The sequence below is a fragment of the Prinia subflava genome, chromosome 1 (genome assembly GCF_021018805.1).
Source record: "Prinia subflava isolate CZ2003 ecotype Zambia chromosome 1, Cam_Psub_1.2, whole genome shotgun sequence".
Taxonomy (NCBI): Eukaryota; Metazoa; Chordata; class Aves; order Passeriformes; family Cisticolidae; genus Prinia; species Prinia subflava.
In genome coordinates this window covers 60,627,596-60,649,208 of record NC_086247.1, presented here as the reverse complement: position 1 = coordinate 60,649,208, position 21,613 = coordinate 60,627,596, and the positions used below count along the sequence as shown (strand labels likewise).

Genomic DNA, 21,613 nt, shown 5'->3' with positions numbered 1-21,613 from the left:
ATTGTTCAGTTACATTATTAATACCCAGGGATTGTTAATTTGATTTGAGCAAAGGAAGATGGGTGAATAGGTGACAAGGTGAATAGGTGACCAGATATATTTTCCTTGCATTTTGCACCTTCAAATACATAACCCTCTTCCCTTCCAAGTGAAAACAAATCAGGAGACAATGACACATCAAATTTCACTAGAAGATACCAGGTTACACAAATACTCCTACCTTCTTGAGAAAATGATCTGACTGTGGGGCTGCTCTGACCATCCTTTTCTTTATCAAAAGGAACTTTCTTCAGCACTGGTGGAAGCAGGGCAACTTTTGGGGAACTGGGGCCAGAGGGAGACTCTGGAGCATCCTCTGTGGAGTACCACAAACAAAAGGGTGAGAAGGAAAAATTATATCTACACTGAAGCTCACAGTTTCTACACAGAAACAGTGCTGTTTATGATGGGCCAAACCTCAGCATAATACACAAACAAGAACCAGCCATAACCTGTGCTAGTAAAAGAAGGATTCAGGAATTTACATTACAACAAGAGAACAAATTGTATGGACCTCAGTCCAGGTTCAAGATGTTTAGCAGCCAAAGAGAAGATCTCAATTTCAGCATTTTTCATGTGTGCTGCTATTGTAGTGCAAATAGAAATCTGATGTGACCAAGTGATTTACCAGCAAGACATTAGTAGCAATTTGTAAAGAATAGCTGAAAAAAAATTTTGCATGAATTTTTTGGAAATATTTGTTCTAGTTATATTTTTATTGTCCTGAAACATAATTAACTGACCAATTTAGATGTCCTCTTTCACAATTATAAGGTCTAAACAGGTCTGAATTATAAGGTCTGAACCAGGGAAACAAATTACACAAAAAGCATTACAGAACTCTGTACTTCCATGAATAACTTCCCAGAGCATAACAAAAGGGCATCTATAAAGACTTGCTAAAAAGAAAAAATACTTCCATCTTCTAGATTGTGACAAGATCTGAAACTTAAATTTAAATCCATAGTTTAAAACCATCTGGATATCTTGCTTCTCTAAAAGGCTGGATATAGATTATGTAAGGCAAGTTGACTTCCAATCTTTACAGTCCTTACAAGAAGACCTTTTCAGTCTTACACTAGACAGGCCTCATTTGGATAGCAGGGAAGTACAGCCACTTAAACTCTTTTAAGTTTGCTTTTCAAGCAGTAAACAGTGGCATGTGTACATAACAGAGGAATTAGGAAGATACATTAGCATTGACAGAAGTACAAAAGGAACTCAGAGTATAATCTGTGTTGCATATTTGTAAAAAGAGTTAATTCAGCTGCATAATAGAAATTAATCAAAATTTATCTCTGTTGAGGAGACACCAAAAAGAGTCAACTGTTTCACTTACAGCACAGGAAAGTGATGAGCTTCCCAAATGCAACTTGGTATGAACAGACACAACACCTCTTGGACCTTCTCCATGCATTTGATACTTGTGAGGCCACTTGCTTGGGGAAGCTCAATATCAACACAAGGAGGAGCACAGCGATGGGCAAACACTGCTAGATATAGACTTTCAGTGTTTGACAATTTGTGGACATCTGAGCTGTGTCCCTTCTGCACCCAGATTACTCAGCAAAAAGTTTGCTACTATTTGTGTGGCCACACTGCTGGAAACAGTGAGAGCAAGGGCACAGAGAGGATGATTGCTTGGTTTTCTCCATCACATTGCCTGGGCATCCTTAGGCAGTGGGTTACTACAAGTACTAGGACAGAAGTTAGACTGCAACAGAGCTGTGCTGCTTTTACTGTCAACCAAAGAGCTGGGTTATTAGGGGTAAGGATTAATTACTCCCTTGTGTTAAATCCACAGCATGCTCTCTCTGCAGGAAATAGGAGCTGGCAGAAACCGACGGCTCAGGTCTTTCTGACTGCCTATTTTACAGATTAAGCACCACTAAATAATCCATGTTTTCATGTTGCATTCACTTTCATGTGCATCTTACCCGACATCCCTCACTTTGATGACCATTTCTAAAATGGTCAATAAAATAAATGTAAATCCACCTAAATTCTGAAGGTGATTTTCTATGTGAACAATATTCTGCCCACTGGAGTGCAGATTGAGGAATGCTCAGGTTTCACATCAAGGCAGGGAGGAGGCCATAACAGCTCTTTGACTCCTCATCCTTACCAGAAATGACATCATTCTAAGGTCAACAGTGGTTATGGGAAAAGTCAAGAGGGCTGCAAGCTCTTACAGATGGCCATGCTCATATTTTTCACTCCCTGGCAGTTAATGAGCTATATTTGCTGTAGATACTTGGGAAGTCTGTAACCAGCTTTTAATTCCCCTCAACTGCAGTGGTTGTACTTTGGGAAGAGGAGGTTGTGACAGTGCTTATTAAACAGCAGACAGACAAATGCATGGGAGATTTGCTGAAACATTTCCCACTACTGGAAACCTTAAGATAATATCTGGGCAGGAGGCAGACTTGCAGGGTTATAAAAGCATAGCCACAATCATTTTCAGTCAAAAGCAACAAGGAAATAAACAAAGGCTAAACAAGGAAAAAGTAAGAGATGGTTTGTGCAAGTTATTAAGAATAACAGGCACTTGGTTGAGGGGCTACGAGCAGCCTGTCACAAAATCCCAAGCACTTTAGTATATACAGCCAGGTGTTCAGAGAAAACACATTTATTTTTGTCAGTGCTACTACAATAGGGCTTTGATGCTGAAATAGCTTTCCATGCTCACCTCTTCTGTGAAAGCAGGCTAACTCAAAACAGCTCTGCCACTGCCACTACTGCTTCTCACACTTTACTGTTGAGGATCACAGATTAAACTACTTTAATAAGTTTATTTGAAACAGAGCAACATGAGGTGGAAAAGAAGGATGTGAGTTAAGAGCAAGGCAATGAAGAACCTGTCCCTCTCCATTTAACTGCTGTTCAGGATGTGGCAATGGGTGTCTCCTCCACAGCCCAAACAAAGAGCACCCAGAGCTGGGGATAACAACTGCCCGGAAGAGCTCCTCACCAGTACGAGAGGCAGAGCGTGGTTTCTGTGGCACTGTGGGTCGTCCTGCCAGGCTGGGCTTTGTTGACTGCAGTGGGGGCTTTGGACTGGTCGGTGTATTGGAAGAACCTCTTGTCTTTGCACCAGCTTCTGCCTTTGGTTCAGCTTTTGAATTTTTTTCTGATGATGCTGAGATGGAGTCGCCTTTATTTGATGCAAACCGACTCTCTGGAAGGGTCTGCTGTTGTTTAGGCACTGAAATAGACATATAAAATAAAGTCTGCTGCAGCACAGGAGGCTCCATGCACAGGTATAGGGGTGTAGAAAATACCACCACAGGCTAACACACGCACCGCTATGTGTAAGAGGATCCCTAATGTCTTACTCAAAATCACCTCAAGAAAAACTCTAAACCTGCTATTTTTGACATGTGCTAAGATTTGTGATCCAATTGCCCACGACAGCACTTGCATATCCCTCTTTTTAATATATTTGGTATGATAGCTAGCTGGACTTTATTCCTCCTTCATATTTCTAGGAGCAGATGGCACAGCCTACCTGCTGAGAAAACAGTGATGGATCAGTGGAAAAAGCAGCTCTCGACTGTTATGTGTCTCTGCAGACAAAAGGTCAGGTTTCCAAGATCAACACAGAAATCCTGGCCCAGAAAATAAATCCCGAGTGTGTGACCAGCAGGCTACATCTTTTTATTTGTTGCTTTTAGCAAGCTCTAGAAGAGATTTTGAAACTCAGGCCAGATCAAAGTATTCTTTATATAGTATTTTGATTTGTCTAATAGCACTGTACAGTTTCCACACATTAGTAAGTTTGCTGGCTTGCAGTTTCCACACATTAGTAAGTTTACCAACACGTTGTTTATCCCAAACAAAGACCAAGGTATTTAGAGATCAATTTACAGTGTCTTACAAGCAGTAGGTCAGTCCCATCTAGCTGTGCAAGCTGGTAGAAAGCCTGCTGGACTCCAGGTTGCTAACAAGCAAAAAGCCTGCTCTGCTTTCCTACTCTGCAGCTTTCAAGAGGTTGAAGTCTTATATTTAGCAGTTTCAATGATAATCTTGGAACTTGTATATTAGCCTGAGACTTTCAACTATTTTCACATCTTTGTTCTCAGACGAGAATTACAGGTAAACTGAAATGCAGACTGGTAGCCTCAGTATTTGGCAAAACCAAGTGTGTGCTCACAGATGCTGTCTTGACCTACCTGCCTGCTATTCCCATTCAGAAAGCCTCCTGAACACACAAGTGCTGAGCACAGACATTTTAATGGCAGTGGGAGGGAGGGGGAGTGTTTATACAGATTGTTGCAAGCCAATCTCCAATATGTTTTTCCAGCCTATGTTGCTGTTTTCCAGCCCAGCTGGAGTTAAACCCTGGCAAAGCAGGCAGCTGTGTGGCACATAGAGATGAGACTGAGTGCGTGACAGGGAGAGTTTGTGTCTGCACGCCTGAAATACTTTCCTGCTGCAAGAGAAACAGCAGGACACTGCTTGCACCTCTGTGTGTGTGCATGCAAAAAAAAGCAGGCAGCATCCAGACACAAAGCAAGGAATAAAACCTCCAAAACTTATTCTCCTTCTGCACCACTAGCTATAGTTCTCCTGTAACAATATTCAGCAATTTTCCATTAACTTTCTTTCTTGTCTTCCTGACCTCAGGCCTCGTAACATTATTAGAACACAGTAATTTAAAATAAATTAGCCCAAGCCAAAGACAAACTCCAGTTGCAACAATGAAAAGGAGCCTAGGGGAGCTCTCAAGCAAGAGTGGTAAGGAAACAACTGGCAGCTGGAGGCCAAAAGGAAGGGGCAAGCACAGTGCAGTGTGGTGGGGGTGAAATGTGTCATCCACTGAGACAAAGACCAGAGAAAAGCTGAGGTCAGGCACCCTCAGCTACTCCAGTGCCCAAAGTGCAGACTATCCTTGCTCCTCTGACTTCAGTATGCTGTCATCAGGGGACACATACAGTCCACAAGGTCCTCCTCAAAAGACAAGGAGGCTTTAAAAGTACTGATTTATAGATTATGGCATGCTCTGAATACGCTTTTTAAAAAAGCTTTAGAAAGACATAAAACTTCAAAATTGATATTTGAAGTGCTCAATCAAAATGGCGACATTTGGATTTTGATTTCAGCCTGTTTTTCCAGCCTTGCTTCTGTATGTTTTAGCAATCCTGTGTGCCAGGCTTGCAGGACACCAGCGCTGCTGAGAAATCAGACCTGGATTTCCTAATTCAAACCACTCCTTTCATGTAGTAAACACAAACCAACAGAGCTGAATCCCTTTTGAAGCCTTCATTGACCAATCCCCAGAGTATACATGGAAACCAGTCTGTCAGCCTTGTCCTCAGGTGGCTGCAGGGTGGCACTGCCGTGTCAGGGCCCAGGACTGTGGCTTGACAGGGGCATGGAAACACGAGGTGCAGAGGGAATCGGTGCCGTAAGCACTGCAAGGCTGAACACTATTTTGTACACAGTGGAGAGTTGCTTTGTGCACATGAGCAGTACCCAGGGACCTTCACAGCTTTGCAGACAGCCCTGGCTTCGATGAAACCGGGTAAATCCTGGGAAGAGCCAGCTGCCACTGACTGTGAATCAGGACAGACTGACAGGACTATGGTCAGCTGAAAGCCAGCACTACTCAAGTTAGTATGAGCAGACTTAAAGCTTGAAAACCAGTCATATTTCAGTCCTCAGATATATCGAGCACTTCCACTTTGTACACAGACATTTCTGCTAGCTCTTGGGTTGAGCCTCAGCTTTGCTGATCCCACTAAAAGCCAGCCTTCTGTCAAAGGTGCCCCAGGCACCTGCACCAAGTACTCTCTCTCCTGTGCAACAAGAGTAAAATAGTGAGCCACAAACTCAACCCTAGAGCTGATTTGATGAGAAGTGCCATCCTCAGCACAAAAAGTGAGCTGGTTTCTAATCCTCTCCACATAGTGTAAGCTCCTACTTTGCTTAACCAATTGCAGACATTCAATCTGAAGAGGGAAGTGAGATTTTGGACATCAGGCATGTTGCATTTTCTAAGATGTTTACATCAGGAAACTTATACTGTACCTGTACCACTTCCATCCAGTCGTTCTGAGCTCACTGTTGTGTCAAAAGACTCTCTGGGAGTCGTGTCATTCCCAAGTTTCTGAAAGAGTGAGAAAAGCTCTCAGATTAGTAATATACCTGCAATTAATACAACTCAGTGGTCCTGTTAAGAAAAACCCTCTAATTTGGAAGCCATGAGGCAGAGAAATCAGTGATAGCAAGAAATGGTGCATTCTCTCTTTGTTTCAGATCTTGGAGAGCTAAGTGGGAAGGAAACTACCCTGATTTGTACCTAACACTGCCACATGCCCACCAGAGCTGCAATGACACACTGCCTCCTGTGTGACAGGTCTCCTAAGGTACAGGACTTGAAACTGCAGGGGCTAGCTGGAAGCAGCCTTTTCTCCAAAGATAGCTCTGTAGCTAAAAACTTCTTGTTTGAAATGAAAACCTTTTTCTGAAGATCATTTGCTGAATTATGCTCTTCTACACCAAAGAATAACTTCTTCTAGATAAAACTGCAACTACAGAAGCAGCAGTAATCACGTATTTACAGGATTCCTCTAAAAACCAACAGACCTTACTCACTGAAAAGTGTTTAAAGCTACCCACCACAAGCACCTCTGGGTGCTCAGTACCTCAAAGAAAGAAGACTTCTGGTTTATGTGCTGACACTTTTGCCTGTCCTCTCTTGTCAAAAACAGGTTTCTTAACGTCTTGGCCTCAAAAAAAACCCTCAAAAACCAAGCACCAAACCAAACAAAAAACCAACAAAAAACCACAACCCCCCCCAAAAAAAACCCACCAAAAACCCCCCAAAAACCCACACAAACAGACAAACAAACAAAATCGAACAAAAAAACCTAACAAAAACCCCAACAAAAAAACCACAAAAAAACCCCCACACACCCCAAAAAACTGCAGAGACTTTTGTCATATCATAGGTAAGTCAGCTTGAAACCTATGTATTCATCAGGAAAACTTAGATATACAGCACTTGTAAAAGAACCAGCCTCCTTTTACTGCCTTACTTGCCATCAAAGCTTAGACAGGACGACAAATGAGAGGACTCCAAAAAAGCACACAGAAGTAGGTGCAGAATACACTAAGAGAAAACCTTATAAAGAAAAGACTAGTGATGAAAGTGAGGTTTTTTTAAATTATAAAAGTAGGGATAAACTTCTGCATGCAGGCAGCTTCAATCTTGATCTTTATTTGCTATTTCAAGTCACTTAGTATGGCAAATGACTTAAAGCAAGCGATTTGTTCTGATGACCACTGCATTTAGTTATATACCCACACATAAGTGAGGCTGATGTGTTCAGGTCATGGCTGCTACTCCAACACCAGCTCTGACTGTCCCTCCCGCTCAGAAATCTCCACCACATTCCACACAGTGTACAAACATGATCACTGCCCTTTGGAGGTTATGATCTGAAAGACTGCTAAGCATAGCATGTAGTTAAAAATGGGACAACAGGAAATGTAGGAAGGAATAAATGGTTACAAAGTAGCAGGAGCACATACCTACTGCAGAAAATTTGATGTTTTTAGAGTGCAAGTAGTATTTCAAAAACAAGCATAAAGAAATTATCTCTATATATTCATGCTGGCTGTGTGCCTTTCCAAGGCATTTCAAGAGGAGATGATTTTGGGGAGTGATGCAGTAGACAGTGTAGTTGGCCTTGCAGATTTACTGATACCTCCACTTTGCTCATGTGATTTCACAGCTCCTAAAACAGAGCCTCTCTTCAATACAACAAAGAGAATGGAGATGCTGAGTGTTTGCCATTCCTGTGTAAGACCTGGCAGGGTGATGCTATGCCTCAACTTCTCCTCTAAGAAAAGGTGAACTCTTAAAATTGCATACTGCACTAATGAGAGTGCTATTAGAATAATCATTTAGCTTCCTGTACTGTAAAACTACCCTGATGCAATGAAGTCTTCTGGACAGATGAACTCCAGAAATGCTGTGATTGTAGGGCCAGAATATTTAGCTAGAGTGTCCATATGGACAAAACAAAGTCACCTCCAAAGATAGCAGAAACACTAGGGCTTTGTGCCACTGGGCAGAAACTCAGTTTCTATTCCCATTTCTTGACTGACATTGATATTTTGGCTAAATTCTCACCTATTCCCTCCTAAAGTTACACATTTTTCTATAAGACTGTCTTGGCTATATGTTTTTAAAGGGAATACCATTCTCCTTTTGATGGATTTTTCTTCTGTATCTTGGAAAGAACACCTTTTTTGCAACAATCTTTTCATGGAATGCAAATTCTCATGAACTTTCACTGAGAAACTAATTTTCTTTTGTAAATACTGAAGAAAGATGCATAACACTTAGCTACAGTAAATGACTTAGGAGAGCTGCATGACTGTATGAAACTAATTTCAATGTGGTTCCTTCCTCCCTCTCTAGTTATGGGACTACTGGGGAAATATGACCATGTACCGAGACAAGTAGAAAAGCCAGTGCTGGCACCTATTAGTGTAGTACTTAAAAATGCAATTAGGATGTGAGCATGTTTGGCTACCTACTGTGCACACATTACAAACAGCTTATGGTCCCCAGACGACACTAAATACTGGCTGCAAAAATCTACCTTCAGAAGTCAGATCAATGCAAGTGAATTCATCATGTAGCTAAATAATGCCCAGGCTGTATTTTTTAATACATTTAATTTTTTAATAGGAATTCGTGCAAGGCTGGGAAACACTGCAGAGCTGGGTGCCACTGAGAGGGAATAAACAGGCTATGAATGATGGTCTCGTCGTGAGCCTTGCTCCAGGTATTTAAAAATCCAGTGTGTAACACTAGATGGAGCTAAAAGATCTATTTATGTGCACCCTGAAGCAACACGGATCTGCAAATACTTGACTCTACCATTAGTGCCAATTCCCACGTTGTATTCTAAGCAAAAGAAAACAAAAATGCATTTACCATCTTTCCATCTACTCGGCACCTGCTCATGACTTTTATCTGTAACAAGACTGTGGTAGGGTATGAATGAAATAGTAAATTCCTTCTGGCTTTGTTGTCATGTAAAATAGCTCAGAATATAAGCAGCCATCTGTACCTTACAAGAAAACACAATTTTCTGCATTACTGAAATTTTGATAAATTTGAAGATGTTACAGAACTTGATATCATAACCATCCCAAACAATGCAGCAGTGGGATGCTGTCTTCTGCTGCTCAAGTGTCAGGAACTTTACAATTTCCACCTTCATGAGTATCATGAATAAAAGTGCAAACCTAAATTATTTGATATTGTGATGGATGAAGTATGTGAAAAAGGCTTTTGAGCAGCAGCTCAACTTTGTGTTCTCTGAGCAACATTAAGGATGGATAACTCAATACTCTGCTTTGTACAGATTCCTATTTCGCTTCAGTTTTATTGTCACTCTTTTATATATGTCTATGTATAAAGACATAGTTTTGCATTCCATAAATGTAAAATTGTACAAAAAATAAGATCAATACTATTATTTTCTTGTAATTTAAACCTGAAATAAGAGGACTAACCTTTCCAGTCAGTAAATAAGTTAAGTGTGGTAAAAAAAACCACCACAAAACCTTGGAATAAGCAACTACTTTTCCTTCTGATGGATGAAATTAAAGTTTCCAATTAATGTTATGAAAGCTTGCTAAGTGAAAAGGACTTTTACTTCTCCCACTTATAAAAAGTATTACACATGCTAATATTCTACCTCAGTCATGTCTTTCCAGATTTGACTCACTGTAGATAACAAGTGTTAAGAACCCAAAGAGCACAAAGCATCCACAATTATGCACTTGTAAAAATGCATATAATCTGGAATAGCTTGGTGTTTTATAAATTGCAGGCAGGGCATAATACTCTTATTTAAAATCATAGGGCATTTTATTTGAAAACTTGGTGCTTTAGAAGTCAATGAGACTTTTCATGGGCATTACTTAATACCAATGAGAAAGGAGGGAACTGGTCATTCTTCCAAAAAATCATTTTTGCACTGAGGATCCCTTTAATGATTCATAGACAGCTGCATAAATTTGAATCTGCGTATGACAAGACTCTGGTGTCTGCAGGAATGGCTCACACATCATGGTGAGCACTGTAAGACTATGAAGAAAGGTAAACATGGATTTTGGGTGCCTTGCTTGGCCACAGCAAGACAACTCTGTGTGTGTTAAAGGAAGGAAAACACAACAAAGCACGAGATGAGCTTTGTTGTAAGACAACACCTTTTAAATTACAGGGGACAGTGATGGCAAATGGAGAACGTGAGTGCCCTGCACATGGAAGAGGAGGAGAGAAGTGAAAAAGGCTGATTCTTTGGTACTTGTGAAAAATGCCAATTGCAGCTGGCAGGAAGCAGAGGATAATAATGGGTAAGACCAATGGCAAATGGGCATCTGGCAAAATAGGCCAGCACAAAATGCTTTATAGGAACACAAGGATATTCCACACTGACATTTGCTGAGTAAAGCACAGCTCCTGCCCAGGATCAGCACTTCACAGAAGAGAAAATTACAGAGAGCAAAGGGAATCTGGACAGACAATTGGAAATAATTTTTTAACAGGTTATTTTCTTTCATTGTTAGTATTTGAAATCTATAAATCAAAGGCATAAAAATATTTAGGTGTGGTACAAAAAGGCATAAAAATCAAAAAGTGCAACAAGAAAAGTACATGCCAAATACTGTAAACAGTGACTGTAGCCAGATTTACTTCTCTGCATGGAATATATAATTTAATATACAGCAGACCTCTCCATCTGTCTGCATCATTTTCTGAAAGAGAAGAGTACAGCCAGCCACCACTGCAGTTAACTTGGCCACAAACCTGAGGTACTGGTGTGCAAGGGGCACACAGTGAGAAGCCTGTCCTAGTTTTACCTCTCCTGAAGCAATTCTGGTATGCACTGCGAACAAAACACACATCATATAGAGGGGAGATACTGAGCTGGGCTTACTAGGTGGCCCCAAGTTATTCTGTGAGATGTGCAAACAATTACATGTCCTCTTCTGTGTTTGTGACGTCTGACACTAAGTGCAAGGGCAGGCGTCAGCTCCTCCCCAAGGGGAGTGAAAGCACAGGCTGAAGGGTGCAACTCCTGCTCTACACGGGCAGCCTGTGCCTTGGCCAGGCTGTTTGTGTTCAACCACGACAGCAGAGAGCAATCCTCCTGCAGGAACACCACAATCCGTGTGGGAAAGCAGGACTGATGTGCCAAGCCCCAGCCATCAACCCTCACAGCCCCAATCCACCTCCCCTGATGACACACAGTTTTGCTGTTTTTTATAACAACTCAAAAGAAATCAAATTGCCTTCACCTTCTGAGCAGAGGCTGCTCTCTTCTCCTGCTTGGCCTTCATCTCTGCGAGAAGTCCGCTGCCCATCACCTGCACGCCGTACCTCCGGCCCCCCTGGGGGCTGCCCTTGCTGTCACCCCGCTCAGCTTTTGCCACGTCCTCTGTCTGCACCTCCTCCAGGGAGTCTGGCGTCTTTAACTCCTCGGATCGCTCCGTGCCACCGTTCTGCTCTGCAGGCTTTGCCTCCTTCTTGCTCGTGTCTAAAGCTGGACTTTTTGCAGCAACCCTGGGTGAGGAGGGCTCCTCTGCCACTGACACGGTCTGGGGGCGTTCGGATTTGGAGCCTCTTGATTTGATCAAGTTGAGGAAACCGCTTTTCCTCGAGTCCCTTTTCTTCTTCTCATCACCTGCTTCACTGTGCTCACTGCCATCTGAACTTTTAGTTGATGGTCTCCTAAAAAAGACACAGACATTTCAAACTTCTCTCCATTCCCCTCTTCCATTTTTTACATAGTATTGAACAACTTCTTCCAGGCGAAGCAAATCTTTTATATGACCCACACATTGCCCTAGGCCCAATCATTACCTGGTGTCTCTGTATCAAAAACAGAACAACTAGTATTGATCATACAATCTTGAGGATGCCTGTGCTGCTTTGTGCAGTTGTTCGATCTGCACTGGACATCCAGCTGCTTCTAACACCAGACAGCTCTATCCAAGCTGTCTATGCAGGTGTATATGGGCTTTGCAGGGCCAGGTTTTGGTAACAGGGGGTCTACAGGAATGACTTCTGTGTAAGGAGTCCTCCTGCTGAAGAGGAGGGAGCAGCAGAGAATGTGTGATGAACTGATGGCAGCCACCATTCCCTGTCCCCCTGTGTTACTGGGGAGAAGAAGATAGAGAAAATCTGGAGTGAAGTTGAACCCTGGAAAGAAGGAGTGTGGGGAGAAGTATTTTTAATATTTGCTTTATTTCTCATTATCATAGTCTGTTTTGATTGGTAATATATTATTTTTTCTTCCGCCAAGCTGAGTCTGTTTTGCCCATGATGGTAACTGGCAAGACATCTCTCCCTGCCTTTATCTCAGCCCACAAACCTTTCACTATATTTTCTCTCCTCTGTCCAGCAGGAGGGGAGTGATGGAGCAGCTATGATGGGCAGAGGGTCAACCCACCACAACATACAATTTCACTCTTTCCAGAGCACACTGCCTGTGGTTGTATCTGCCCATTCGTAAAAGGAGAAGAACTGATCTAGGCACATGTTTAACACAGCTTCTGGGAGATCTTGTTCCTTAAAGGATCTGCTTAAAATAGGAACTAGCTGGCATAGCCACTTTCAGTAAGGAATACAGAGGTCACTCTCATAGTGCAGATGCTCATCCTCAAAAAAAAAAAAAAAAAGGCCACAAAACCCAAAAAGAACAAACAAGCAAAACCAATCCCTAAAGAACCCACTTGCCACTAAAATTTTCTAGAGACATCTTCTTCACCTTAAGGGTGAAGCTGAGCACATACACATTCTTTATAAAAGCACCCAAACTGGAAAGAGAGCCACTGGGGTCCCAAATAAAGATCCTCAGCAAAGAGCATGGCCAGGGATGGGTAAACAGGGATGGTGCAAGTCCACATGGACATCTGAAATGAGCAGCTGGCAGGCACCCAAGGGAAGGACAGAAGAGTGCAGGCCTCTGAGCACCCTGAACTTAACCTGCTTAGGACATTTTTCAAAGCTACTGTAATTTCATGCCTCCACACAGTGTATCACACATGGCTTCACATGTCACTATAGGTATCTATAACTGATAGTGACTGTAGAACATTTGCTTTTCCTGGCACAGCTATCTACCAGTTAACACTTACTGTTTTCCTTAATGGATGTCATACACAGCACAGAAAGGGTCATTGCAAGCTGCCTGGAAAGCACCCTTGCTTTCTCATTTAGTTATGGAAATACTCTGTGTATGCATGTGCACAAAACATGCATGGATTCAAGAACATCTACATCCATGGTTCTGTAAACACACAGCCAGCTCCAAAACAACTGCATAAGCTCTATAACCCTTATACAGGAGACATCTTCAGAATAAGGTTTTCCTTAAACCTGGAATACTACAAATTGGTGAAACACATCTTTAACATGTTTCAAAACCAGCATAAATCTATTGCCACCTATGAAAACACTGTAGCCAACAGCACTCCTCCCTAGGAAGAAACACCCATGACACCCATGTGTACAACAAGCACTGGGGAGACTCACAACCAATACAAAGCTCTGCTTTAGCCCTAACAAGCTTCACTGAAGGGTAAAATGAAGTCAACTGAATCATAAAAATACACATCAGTCATTAATACCCCCAACATTGTAGAGTAAAGCAATTTATTTCAAAGTAGCCACTTAAAGGACAGGTAATTGAATTCACAGTGTCTTGACTACTAAGGTATTTTCTGGCTTTGACAACAGCAGCCCTGTATATTTGGAACAGGAACCAAACACAGCTTGAAAGTGCTGCTTGCCCAGCTATCAAGATAGACTTTTTAATAACTTCTAAAATTTTTTTTAACTTACTTTGAATCCATTTTTGTCACTTTCTTAGTGAAAAATTCATCCACACCTTCATCCACTCTTCCCATGAGGCCATTCTGGTCCCCTTCTGGTGCTACTCCAGCAGACACCTGACAGAAGAAAAAACCCTCTCTGTTATATAATAATCTAAGCATGTTTGCTCCAGTGATAATAATTAAGAGTTCAGACATTAGAAAAAATATATGTGCCAAGCAAAACTCAGTGCAGACAACAGAATCACCACTGGAATTCCCCCTCTAGCCAGGCCAGCTGATGCATTACATCAAATACAAAGTAACCCAAAACACCAGTGACAAATTGGATGCTGCAATGAATGGGGCCAGGAATCAAATGCCTTGGGCTTGAGAGAATAGAGCACTAGGTCAGTCAGACAAGTAAAAAAAACCCAGAAAAAATAAATCCTGATCAGGTGGTGACCTGAAGAGAAAGTATTTTCAACAGCCAGTTGTTTCCCTATTTGGAGAAAAATCTTTGTTCTGGATTTTGGACTTAAGAAATTTAGAAACAGAGCTTCAGCAGGCTAACAGAGCCTTTTATAATTCATTCAGTCTAGCACTTCCAAAAGCAGAGACTCTAAATACAGAATCAGGTGTTCCACTTTAGGAACCAAACACAGACTTTTGCTCAGTGTCTGAAAACAGCAAACTTGCTCCCTGTCTTTGATTTCAATGCCCACATTTTGAATATGGGTGATCTCAGGCACATAAACCAGGCTGGCTTTGAAACACCTACCAACCACAAGGGCCCTGTAAAGATTAGCTGGTGACCCTACAGCGTCCTGAAGATGAAACAAGCAGTCTCCTGGGAGGATTTCTCATGTGGTCTAGCTCCTGTACGTGGCTTTGATGTGGAAAAGCTCTATCACCAGTAAAGAGACCTCCTTTAATTTAAATGCCACATGGAAACCTTTTAGATGACTACAGAGGACTCCTCAAGACCCAACCCAGTTGTATTCTTAGTAGTGCTGGGGACCAGGACACAAAGTAACAGAGTTTGTAATTCAAAACAAGTCAAATCAAGGAATCTCCTAGTTGCCACCATAACTCAAGAATAATCCCAACTCCTCTTCTGATGTGGAATACAAACTCTTTTCAATGCTTCAATCCTCTTAAAAGCCGCTATTAATACCAAATCTCATTAAGTCAGGAAAATGGGCTTCATATGAACCAATGCTTTGAACAGAGCCATGAAACTTTTTACTTTCCACTCCTGAACCCTGTTATTTTTGTTATCAAAGATAATAGTAATTATTTTATTGATACCTGCTGTAGCAATCTAGTACCGATCTGAAAGGAACCCACGTGGTAACGACTGCTTTATTGCAAATCAAACTGGCAACAGATTTTCTATAGAGAACAGTTCTATTCTAAATTAGCACAATGATTTATCAGATTTCCAACTCTGCCACCTTTGGTATGTTCTGCAGAGAACTTGTTGAGCTGGAACATCTGACACTAGGCAGGAGTGCATGTGCCTTCATCTGGGTTGGACTTGGTCACAAACCCCTCACCACCGGCGTCTCGACCGAAACGCAAAACAACAGCGAATGACGCATTTTAACAGAAATGAGAAATGACTTCATATTGATATTGGAGTCCTCCAGATAGTAGGGATAAACATGAAATTATCAAAAGCAAGAGCATCCCCTGAAGAGGTCCTAATTCCAGGATCCAATGATCTACAGCAAATGAGAAAATCTACCTCACAAAGAGAAAACAATGTACATCTGAATCAGCAGCAAGTTTCTAAAAATTAATGAAAGATGTAAAGAAATGTTGAGAGTCTAATAATGTCTTCAAGACGTAGAATATTGTTATAGCTGTTTATTGTAACACTTTTTAGTTTTAGCATTTACTGTAAGACTGAACTCTGGTTTATTTTGTGTTTTACCCTCCTAACTCTAAAACAAAACAAAAAAAAAGTGTTAAGTCTTCATTTGTCATTTTTTATCTCTTTTTAAGCTTAAGTTTAAAAGCAAGCATGTTTCTTTGTTAAGGAAAAAAATGGCTTTGAAGAAGAAATAGATAAGATGAATCACGCTCTTTCATACATTAGAGATTCTTCTCTTTTGCTGTACTAAATCTTCACACATGAGAGAAGAACTCATGAGGTTAAGATCTCACAAAAATCTAAATTATAAATAACTATTTTATCATTTTTTTTCAAAGTTAAAGCTACTTGGGAGTGGATGGTTTTGAGTTTTTCTTTTTTTCTCTCTCATTTCCCCCTCTCTAAACACTCATTCCAGCAGAAATTCTGACAAAACTATAAATCTTTCTCCTGCCTGCCCACCCAACTCCAGTTAAAAGTTTGTTTCTCTTTTTTCTCCATTTTCTCCCTTCTTTTCTTACATTTTTCAGCTTCCAAAGAACAAATCTGTTTTCCAGCAAAACCAGGGAAGTACAACTATGATCATCTGAGACCCCTTGAATTACTAAATACAAATAATGGGAACAGCAAATAACCCTACAGAGCTGCTTTAAGTGGCAGAAAAGGTCAAGATTTTGCCTTCCACATTTCAAGTACTTTCCCTAAGCACTGCTTTCTGTATTCTTGAAGTGGCAAAACCCGCAGCAGATCAACTCTGCAAGCAATGTCACAGTCCACTTGTGACTCTGACCTCCAAAATCTGGCTGTTTCATTTTCAGATGCATCAAAATAAGCATCTTAAGTCTTTCAAAAATTTGTTTGGACTCCTTTTGAGGTCAGAACTAGTAAGGAACTAAATGGTTCATAAAAACAAGACAGGGACAAATGAGTTTAACTAAAAAAGGCTCCTTTCAATTTCTGAAACTAAATGAACTCCCAATTTCGTAATTAATTCAATATGGATGAGCATTCCCACTACACTGCTCTATCAGGGGAAGTAAGACTTCTCCTCTACAAGGAGAAGTGACCTTTTTGTTGCTGTTGAAGATACTGTATGTCCCAGCTCTCTGCCTGGTAGCCAAGCACTTGCCCCTTCCGCCTCCCTGAGCTGATGGCACATGATACACTGAGTTTGGAAGCACTGGGAGAACATGTGTGTCCTGCAGCAATGGAACTGGGAGAAGTAAACACAGATGTGTTTGCACTACATGGAGACAAACCCACTCTTCTGCTACCTCTAACCTTCCCAGTGAAGCCCAAGGGAATGGAAAGTTGGCTTGAATATTCCCCTTGCTTGAATGTTTCTCCTTTTCCAAGTGGTATAAAAAGCACTCCACTGCCTCATAAGATCTTTCCCGGCATTAGGGAAATTTTCAAGGATCCTCTCACTTGGAAATCCTCAGGAAGCAGAAGAGGCCACAGGCATTTCTTAGGAGGCAGCCTAACACCGAGAGGCAATGGTTGCCCCTTGATAGGGCTACTTATCATATCAGCTGTGCTCTGTTGCTGTGAGATAACTCTGGAACTCCTCCAGATCTGTCCTTACATGCCCTGAGGACACACAATCACAGAAATAAATCTTTACTGATGCGGTGTGCCAGGGAAATGGAACTGTGGGAACTCCACGCGCGTGTATTGAGTTCACACCGATGCCTTTCGTGAGCAGACAGTGCTCCTCTGTTTTGCCTTTCTAAGGCAGGCTCCAGCATGAAAAGCAGATCTGTGACTATGCAGATTTGCTGGCCTAAACACCATCTTCAGTTTAGGAGCTGTGGGAAGCTGGGTGTCACAGAGTAGCTCCTCTGAGAGCTGACAGAAATAAGAATTCATGCCAAGTTACCACATTTTAGTGCAGGCAGAAAAAAGGATTAAGACTTAACAAACCCTTGCAATATAATTGAAAAGTCTCATGATATTTTGTGCATTTCCTGTGAAAGCTCCAAGCACCTCCAGAAACTGCTTCCATGAAAGAAAAACCAAAAACAAAAGCAAAAAAGAAAAGGAGAAAACATATCCTGGATTTAGGCTGTGTCAAACAAGACAAAAAGCTTGTAATTGGGATAGCACACTGAAAGACATGAATACCAGAAGAAAAAGTAAATAGTTGCTTATGGCTTTTACACCTTCAACCCTTGTTCTCATTACACTGCAAGATCTGACTCATGGCAAAAAGCAATCAACATACAACATTGACAGCAATATTTTAATGTAGACTCACTGCTGCTTGGCTGGGCTGCTGCTTTTTATTCCTTTTGGGCCTTAATTTTGTAAAGTGTTCCAGTTTCCTTCCTTCTTCTGATGGCAGCTCTGAAATGAATCCAGAAGTTCGTTTGTCTGGCCTGCTGGAAGGAAATGGTGGGTCTTCTATATGGATAGGTACTTCTTCCAGTGCTTTATCTAGATCAAATTCCATTTCTAAGAGAAATCAAAACTTTCTAATTAGATTTAACATGATATTTAAAACAAAAGACAATGCCATTCGTCTTTTTGGTGGCAAGTAATTATAAGCACATTCAGGGAACTTCGCTACAACATCTCTGTGAGCAGACAGAGCACTGTGAGCAACTATTTACTATCAAACACATTAGCAGAGTCCCAAAACAAAGCAGCCAGTGTGGGCCACAAATGCAATCCAGAGGGAGGGAGAATCACCTGTGCTTTTCAACCAAGAACCATCTAGAACCACCTCAGGCAAGCAAAGAAACAAAATAGATTTAAGGACTTACCAAAAGCTCTGGACACTGGCCGGAGCATTCTACTGTGGATGCTTTTCCTTTTAGATTTAGGAGTCATCTATCAACACAAAACAAAACAAGAATTACTTTAGGGGACAAAAGAAATTACAACAAAACAATTTTTCAGGCCTACAAACCATTTAAAGATCTGATTTGATTTAACAGCAGAAGGGAAGAAGTTTTTCCTCCCTCTATCATACATTCAGAACTTTTCCTAAATTTATACTTTGTTCAACTGACTTTGAACAGAATCAGGGAGGTAATTCATTTTTCCCACTAAAACTGCAGGCTGCACACAGGAAGATTATTGAAATTGTCCAAACATTAACTCTTTGATCCCCAATTGTAAAACATGGGAACTATTAAAATCCCATCTCTGCAGAGATCATGAGGGACTCATTAAACACTCAATTGCTTTGTCCAACATTGCACAGCTAATGACAATACCAGGAATAGTCTACCCCTTGCTCTGGCTTTTATTTTTGATACAAAATACATTTCCTCAGTTCATTTGTTAGTGGCATGTTACTGGGAATCTGTGCTTCTGAACATCACCACACAGTTCACTGAACACCCCTAGGAAAGTGAGCCTTGCAGAACACTGCGCTTCTCCAAAGAACAAAAACACCATGTCAGTGTTGGCAGTATCTGTAGCAAACACATGACTTCCCTGGACTTTAGACACATTGAGGAGAGGTGGAAAGTTCAGCATACACTCAACACAGTTACTGAATTATGTGCTATTAGCCTTCTGATCTTCACTTTGCCAAAAAAAAAGGAGTACATTGTCTTAAGAGCACAAATACCCCAACTTAAGACTCAGGTTTGTTCTTTTTCAAAGAAAGTTGTCCTTCTTGTCTTGACTGAAGCCTTCTGAAAGTTTGCATGGTAACAAAGACAGTTTTGCTACAGCAAATGGATGCATCACCAATTCCAAATCTCTTAACACAGCTTAGCATTGTCAGACTTTTCGTTTAAAAGTTGACCCACAGGTTTTCTCAAGGGTTAATTTAAAATCACTCAGCTTTACTAAAGATGGGCTCCTTTTGTGGCAGAGTTGTACCTGCTGGCTTTAGTGATACCCATATACTTCCATTAACTTGCTAGTCTTGAAGCCTAGTGACTTCAAATCTAGTGGCTTCAAATTCTGGGGTATCAGTCAACAAGCTGTTATGGCTTGCTACTCATTAATAGAATTGTTAATAACGTTTAGTAGTATCAATTTTATATCAGCCAGAACAGACATAGTCAGCATTAACATTTCAGACAAATCATGAACTGTTAAAGGCAAATATTTGCTAGTTTTTACGTATGGAAAGTTCAGTGCATAGACTTGCATGTGCCGAATTCATATTACCAAAGTAGTCACAAGGACGATTAGGCTACTACTCACATGCTCAGGGTTATGACAGATTTTTGTGACAGGACAGATATTACCCATGCTCTCAAGACAGAAAAGGACTTGAAGACTACAGAGTGGGCAGTGATAGCACTGCCTGGGCAACAGAGCTCTGGTTTTATTGACATGTACATTGTTGGGAAAAAAAGATACCTTCTGCTGTTGCAGGTTTCCACTTCCATATTTGACAACCATCAGAAAATAACAAAATAGTTTCAAGACCAGCCAGGAAGCAGTTTGTCACCTGAGCAGATTCACCTTATTCTGACACTAATAAGCAAGCAGTGCTGCTGCATCAAAAGAACAGGCACTACTTTCAGAGTTACCAATAAATTAAATGCAATTGATTTGATAGCGAGTGGCTGGAGAGGTGCTGCATTTTTTCAGCCAAAATTGCAGTGGACTGTGCAAGAGGTAGGCAGCTGGGCAGCCTCTGAACTGCACACCTCAACAGCTGTCCATCCATCCCCCAAACCTGAAACAACCAAAGCATTTGAATCTCATGTAAGAAAGAGTTGAAGCAGCTCAGCATTTGGGGGACAGCAATTGCAAGTCACTATCAGTAGTGCTGGTTTCATTTCCAGACGTGCCCATTTCTCTTGTTAAGGCATATTCACCTGCATTTTAGTTTGTTTCCCAATTTTCTTGGATGGTGTGACTGGAAGTTTCATTTAGGATATACGGCAACTCCTGTGCTAAAGAAGATCAGAAAGGAGGGCAGAGAACACAGCTGATGGAAAACCTCTGGTCTCTCAGCAGCTGCACAGCCATGGCCAGTGTTCCGAGTGGATGAACACAGACAAGCTGAGAGCTGCCCCGGCCCAGGGCAACAAAGCACAACAGCACAGGGCAAGTTTTGAGCTTTCTGTGCAAGGACTGGAATGCTCCAAATACTTCTCCACCAGGTAGGAACAGAATGAGTTCATTTTCCTTCCCAGACAAGAAAATGCCCCCAGATGACCCTGCAGAGCTTGTGCTGACAACCATAAGCCAGCCAGTCTTTGCTGTAACTTACCGTCAGCTTGGCATGATCCATCAGCAGCTTGGCTGCTGGGGATAAAGGCAGAGGGATAGAGATGCTTCCCATTTGCTTTAACAGCATGAATAACAGCTCCACATACACTTTTATTTGAAAACCTTCTGTTTTCTAGCCTGTTTAGGAAGTGCACAGATGAAAGGCTTCTTGCCAAGTGAACTTTCTAGATCACACACACAGAGCAAAGTGGGTCAAAGCATTAATTTAAATAGGCCAGTGTGCTCTTTTACAAAATATTAGGCTTAATCTCTGCTTAACATCTCAGCCACCACACAGTCTGCTACAGCAGCAGTGCACATGTCATTGCTAGAGGAGATATCTGAACTCCCCAGCCTGAGCCCATTTCCTACATTGCATGGAAGCAGTTCAGCTTTGGCAGAAGCACATCTTCTGCCCTCTCACCACCTCTGGCCCCACAAGCACAACGTGGCTCTCTGGCCCAATGCTTCCTTTGTGGCCTTTACAGAGGAACAGCTGTTAGTATCACCTCCTCTCATACACATCTTCCACAGACTTTCCATTCTAGCACACCACCTCCTGAATTCTTCCTTGTTTTGCCTACTTTTCCGTGAGCACATTGAAGACTGCTTGGCTGAACAGACAGAAATATTAACTGCACCTCTGGAATTTGAGAGGACCTC

The 21,613-nt window shown here is 41.5% G+C and overlaps 1 protein-coding gene across 3 annotated transcripts in view; it reads right to left on the bottom strand.

The window, feature by feature from the left end:
• The window catches only part of CARMIL1 (capping protein regulator and myosin 1 linker 1), a 191,337-nt gene that overhangs the window by 5,410 nt on the left and 164,314 nt on the right, over nt 1–21,613 (bottom strand). For all 3 annotated transcript variants that reach the window (XM_063397823.1, XM_063397814.1, XM_063397833.1), the window contains 7 exons: nt 18,529–18,595; nt 18,021–18,217; nt 13,916–14,022; nt 11,368–11,800; nt 6,070–6,148; nt 3,011–3,244; nt 221–355 (listed from right to left, as the gene is read on the bottom strand). In XM_063397823.1, coding sequence (XP_063253893.1) covers nt 221–355; nt 3,011–3,244; nt 6,070–6,148; nt 11,368–11,800; nt 13,916–14,022; nt 18,021–18,217; nt 18,529–18,595 — 1,252 coding nt within the window. The remainder of the gene's footprint in view (nt 1–220; nt 356–3,010; nt 3,245–6,069; nt 6,149–11,367; nt 11,801–13,915; nt 14,023–18,020; nt 18,218–18,528; nt 18,596–21,613) is intronic.